This window comes from Cebus imitator, unplaced genomic scaffold, assembly GCF_001604975.1.
Source record: "Cebus imitator isolate Cc_AM_T3 unplaced genomic scaffold, Cebus_imitator-1.0 Scaffold1721, whole genome shotgun sequence".
Taxonomy (NCBI): Eukaryota; Metazoa; Chordata; class Mammalia; order Primates; family Cebidae; genus Cebus; species Cebus imitator.
In genome coordinates, this window is record NW_016109036.1 from 3,254 (window position 1) to 9,246 (window position 5,993).

General features: G+C 36.5%; 1 protein-coding gene across 1 annotated transcript; it reads left to right on the top strand.

The window, feature by feature from the left end:
- Window positions 1–4,233: 4,233 nt before the first annotated feature.
- LOC108299091 (RNA-binding motif protein, X-linked 2-like) lies at window positions 4,234–5,692 on the top strand. Its single transcript, XM_037735959.1, is given in 2 exon segments — window positions 4,234–4,260; window positions 4,262–5,692. Coding segments are annotated over 2 exon segments (969 nt in total). The 3' UTR covers window positions 5,204–5,692.
- The last annotated feature ends 301 nt before the right edge of the window (window positions 5,693–5,993 follow it).

Consider the following 5,993-nt stretch of genomic DNA (forward strand, 5'->3'; position numbering starts at 1 on the left):
GCATAAGCCACCATGCCTAGCCAAATTTCTGCTTTTATCTTTATTAGCTCTCATCTGCTTTCATTAGGGTTGCTTTCTTCCTTTATATTCATCCTTTTTGTTCACAATAAAATTCTTTTAAAGTTACAAATTTTCCTGACTATGATGTTAGGCACATTTCATAAGTTTTAGTATATATTCTTCTCATTTTTGCTATTTTCTAAATAGTCTGCCATTTTTAAAAAAAATTATTTTGCTTCATCTTCTCTTTCATCCAGTTATTAAGAGAGTAGCTTTCAAGTTCTAGTTAGGTAAGGTGTTTTTTATTTAAAATATCATTTCCAGCTTTAGGTCTGTTCTGTTTTTTGGAGTGTAATTATTGAGGTTTACATTGAGACCTAATCCATAGTCTATTTTGATACATCCTTCATGAATTCTTGAAACTGTCATCTTGTAGGATTCAAAGATATCTATGTATCTAATTACATTAATATTTGTTTGTATAATTGTTATAGTAATTATGTGTATTAATTAATCTGATCTTATTTTATTTCTGTCCACTTTGTACGTGATTGTTAAATTCTTCCATAACTTTTGCTATTAGTTTTTCTTTGCATTTCTTATAGCTTTTTTAATTAAAAATTTTGATTTCCTAATTGACCTAAAGTTTTCCTGACTTATACCTTTGTTGTGTATTTAGGCCTTTTTCAGTGTAAAATAATCTTCTTAGTCTCAGTTTTAATTTTGGCCTTGAATTAGTCTTTGCTCTTGATATTAGTGCCCATTTTTTAATTGGGTACTCCTGTTCTTGTCTGACTTTTTCTTTGTCATCTTTGCTTTGTCATGACCTTTCTATGTCATCTTGTTCTAGATTTATCTCTTGTATACACTATATTATTTGAATTTTGTTTTATTACCTTATCTGCATGTTTTTGCCTTTTANGTGCTGGGATTACAGGCTTGAGCCACCGCGCCCGGCCTGTAAAGTAGATTTTCTTATCTTCATCTCACAGATAGGAAAGTTAGCGACAGTGAGTACATTGCCCCATGCTATATAACCAGTAAGTGGCAGAGCTGGGATTCCAAACTCTAAAATCCAAGTAATTACTATATTGTGATGTCATTTATTCTTTGGAGATAATGAATTCTAGGACTCTTATTCTTCTTTCAAAAGAAGGTCTTATTATCAGATCTTACACTGAATACTGTGATGACAAAATGCACCTACTGAATATCTAGGTAAATGTAAAATGGCATTTTAAAATAAATACATTGCCATTATTTTTGCTATAAATGATATGTATATCCCACAATACATTGCTATTCCTTCAGCTTCAAATATATTTAAGTATAGGTAAAATATATTTAATGCAAAAAAAAATAACAACATATTATAGAAGTAGCATATATGGTAACAAGAACACGAAAGACCAGAGTAAATGGAGTTACATGGTTATAAGAGGCTTACATTATTTATTTAATAGCAAAACATTATTCTAGTTAGTGGTAAGTTAAAGATGAATATTGTAATCTCTAGAATGCCCACTAAAAATAATGCTAAATAGGTATAGCTAAAAATGATGATAGATGAGGTAGAATGGCATATTTTAAATTAATATATATTACCTAAAAGAAGGCAAGAAAACTGAAACAGAGAAACAAAGAATAGAAAATAAATAATGAAATAGGACACTGACCAAAAATTGAAAACAACCTAACATCTGTTGTAACAGCTATCCATCGCTGCATCACAAATTACTCAAAAACTAAGTGAATCGAAACAACATTTATTATCTCAATTTCTGTGGGTAAAACATCTCAGCAAAAAGCAGCAGTATCTTCTCTCATAAGGTTCCAGTAAAGGTGCCGATTGGATTTGCAGATCATCTCAACGCTCTACCTGGAGAAGGATCTACTTCCAAATCTGCTTACATGGTTGTTGGAAAGATTCAATTTTTCACAGACTGTTAGACTGACAGCCTGAGTTCTCCACTGACAGGAGAGTTCTCCACTGGCTGGAGGTCTTCTTCAGTTCCTTGTCATGTGGACACCATGACAGCTTGCTTTATCAGAACAAGCAAGCAAGAAGAACCACAGAGAAAAAGAGACATGGAAGTCAAATTTTTATATCCAAATCTTGGAAGTGACATGCATGACATTTGCCATATTCTATTTATTAGAAGAGAGTCACTAGGTTGAACCCATCCTCAAAGGGAGGAGATTACACAAAGACGTGAATACCAGAAGGTGAGGATCACTGGAAGCCATGACAGAGGCTGCCTACCGCATCCGTCAGTAAGAAAATTTTAAAATTGTAACATTTTCATTCAATGGAATCAGTTTTTTTTTAAGCCATCAATATCACAGCAATGAGCCTCAAAAATTTTACTCAATAATGTTGAGCAAAATATGAATTCCCAAAACAGGCAAAATTAATCTGCAATGATAGAAATGAGAACATTGCTTAACTCTGAGGGTTTGAAAGATGTCTTCATTTGTTTGTACTGCTATAATAAAATACCACAGAGTGAGTAATTTATAATAAACAGAAACTTATTGGCTCTCAGTTCTGGAGGCTCAGAAGTCCAATATCAAGGTGCCAACATCTGGCGAGGACTTTCTTGCTGCATCACCACATGGCAGAAGGGCAAGAGAAGGAGAGAATGCATGACAGCATCAACCCGTGTGTGTTTTAATCACCTCTTAAAGGTTCCACTTCTTAATACTGTTACAAGGGCAAATACATTTCAACATGTTTTAGAGAGACCAAACATTCAAACCATAGCAAAACGTATTGCCTGGTAAGAAGCACAAGGAAAAGTTCTTCGGTGCTGGAAGTATTCTGTCTTGTTTTGTCTAAACTCATTGATCTGAACATGTAATGTTTGTGCAGTTTATTGTATGTAAACGCTATGCCCATAAAGATAGTAATAAAGAAAAAGAAAAAAAATATTTAAAAAGTAATCTGGTTTTATTTCTTACAAATAAAAGTAATGCCAACATTCTGAACTTTTTTGATCAACGCTAAACAAAACATATCAGTCTAATATCATCTTCTGCCAACCCAAGAATCCAGACATGGTGAAGGAATAAATGGGAAAGACACTGAATCACCAGAAATAAAACTATTAAAAATGGAATCAGTTTGCATGATATAATGTCTGACTAAAATATAGGAATGGAAGAAAGGCGTCCCATTTTCACTAATAATAAAATAAACCTAAGATTAGTCAACTACCAAGTATTACATAATGCTATTTTTCTCTAAACTTTTCTTACTTAAAAAAAAAAATCAAAATTACATGGTACAAAGAAGCTCTTTGTAGAAAAGATTCCAAAAGCAGGATGAGAATTTTTATTCTCTAAACCTTAAAGGAATAATGGTTTATTCTATTGTTTTTGTTTTATTCTTAAAATTCTTATATATTTATTCTTTAACCATTTTTCTTTTCTTCTTCCTTTTTCATTGCTCCTCTTTATCACTTTATCACATGTCAGAATTCTTGACTTCCTCAATGCAAAATATTGTTTATGAATTAAAATATTTATTTGGTGGAAGAAAAACAAAATGAACAGATAAAAAGCAATAGGAGAGGTCTGTACAAAATAGAAGTTATAGTTTTTTCTCTCTTACATAGTATTCAAAGCATAAGGAGGTGGCAGTTTCACAGTGTCAAGAATCCAGATTTTCTACCTAGCTCTAGGATTACTATTATCTATTATCTCTAGTAGTAGTATCTCTAGGATTACTATTCAGGGTTGATAGGTGCAGCAAAACACCGTGGCACATGTATACCTATGTAAAAAACCTGCACATTCTGCACATGTATCCAGGAACTTAAAGTAAAATTTTTATTTATTTTATTTTTTTATTTTTATTTTTATTTTTCTATAAAGATGGGGTTTCACCATGTTGGTCAGGCTGGTCTCAAACTCCTGACCTCAGGTGATCTACCCACCTTGGCCTCCCAAAGGGCTGGGATTACAGGTGTGAGCCATCACACCTAGCCAAAGTAAAATTTTTAAAAAAGAAATTAGTCCAATAGACACACCTATATTTGGCTGTGAAATCTACAACTTGGCAAGCCTTGTTCACAGAGATACGGTCCTTAAGCAGGCAGTCTTATGTCCATGTGAAAATTCTTACTAAAGAAGAATAAAACATACCGTGGACAGTGCTGGCATTATTTTATTACTTCTTAAGAATACAGATACTGCAGCCGATACCTGAATGCTGAGCGCGAGCCGGCGGAGATGAACCCTTTAACTAAGGTGAAGCTGGATCAACGAGCTGAATGAACGAGAGGTCCAGCTTGGGGTGGCCGATAAGGCGTCCTGGCACTCCGAGTACAAGGACAGCGCCTGGATCTTCCTGGGAGGGCTTCCTTATGAACTGACTAAAGGGGACATCATCTGTGTGTTCTCACAACAGGGGGAGATTGTTAACATTAATCTTGTGCGGGACAAGAAGACTGGGAAATCCAAAGGATTTTGTTTTCTCTGCTATGAAGACCAGAGGAGCACAATTCTGGCCGTTGACAATTTTAATGGGATCAAGATCAAAGGAAGAACTATCCGAGTGGATCATGTGTCTAACTATCGGGCTCCTACGGACTCAGAAGAAATGGATGATGTGACCAGAGAGCTCCAGGAGAAGGGCTGTGGAGCTTGTGCCCCCTCACCAAGTTTGTCTAAGAGCTCTGAAGATGAAAAACCAACAAAGAAGCACAAAAAAGACAAAAAGGAAAAGAAGAAAAGAAAGAAAGAAAAAGAGAAAACTGACCGGGCGGAACAGGCAGAGCAACTGTCCTCTTCGTCACCCAGAAGTAAGACAGTAAAGGAAAAGGATGACCCTGGCCCTAAGAGGCACAGCAGCAAGAACTCGGAGAGAGCTCAGAAGTCAGAGCTCAGGGAGAGACGGAAGCTCCCCAAGGCCAGGACTGCCTACTCTGGTGGAGCAGAGAACCTAGAGAGGGAGCTGAAGAAGGAGAAACCCAAGCACAAGCACAAGTCCTCAACCAGGAGGGAGGCAAGAGAAGAAAAGACCAGGGATAGGGACAGAGGGCGGAGCTCAGACACACATTCTAGCCGGCACAACCGGCGTTCCAAAGGGCGTAGTCATAGAAGTAGAAGTAGGAGCCGAGATAAATCCCATAGGCATAAAAGGTCCCATCGATCCCGGCAGTAGGAGTCTTCCAATCCCAGTGACCATAGGCGTCACTGAGGACTGTTTGGCTGCTCAGTAGATTTGGAAATAATTATGTTTTTTAAATGCAGTCAAATTCAGTTGGGTTGTTACTATTTTTGTATCTAAAACTTCTGGGGCTGGTTTCTTTGAATCCCTTGAGTTATTAGAGTCATTGAGAGAGCTGCAGTTTAAACAGCTAGTTATCCTGGATATTCTTCACACCATCTATTGTCCCTGTACCAACGTATGTATCCTGAATTTTGGTTCATAAATATGGCTCTTGAGCCCATAGACCCCAGTTGAAGATGGAATTTTCAGGAAAGGGAAGATACCAGATAATTCTAGAAATCTAGTCTTTGTGTTTGATGTTTAGAGCCCAGCATCATGGGACCTTTCCAGTTACTAGATATGGACAGCTTGATGTGAATGACTGGGATAGGATTTCTAAGATCAGCCAGGTCCATCCCCAACCTCCTGTTTAAAAAATTTTTAATATCTTTACTTTTTCATTAAAACTTTTTTGTTTGAAAAAATAAAAAAAATACAGATACTCCATAAGACTGATCCTTTGGAAGCAAACATCATTTATAATAGAATGCAAGAAGTTTGCAGGTCAGGTGTGATCACTCAAGCTTGTAATCCCAGCACTTTGAGAGGCAGAGGTAGGCGGATCACTTGAAGCCACAGAATTGGAGACCAGCTTGAGCAACATGGCGAAACTCCATCTCTACAAAAATTAGCCAGGCATGATGGCATGTGCCTGTAGTTCCAGCTACTAGGGAAGTTTTGGTGGGAGGATCACTTGATCCTGGGAGGCAGAAGTTAC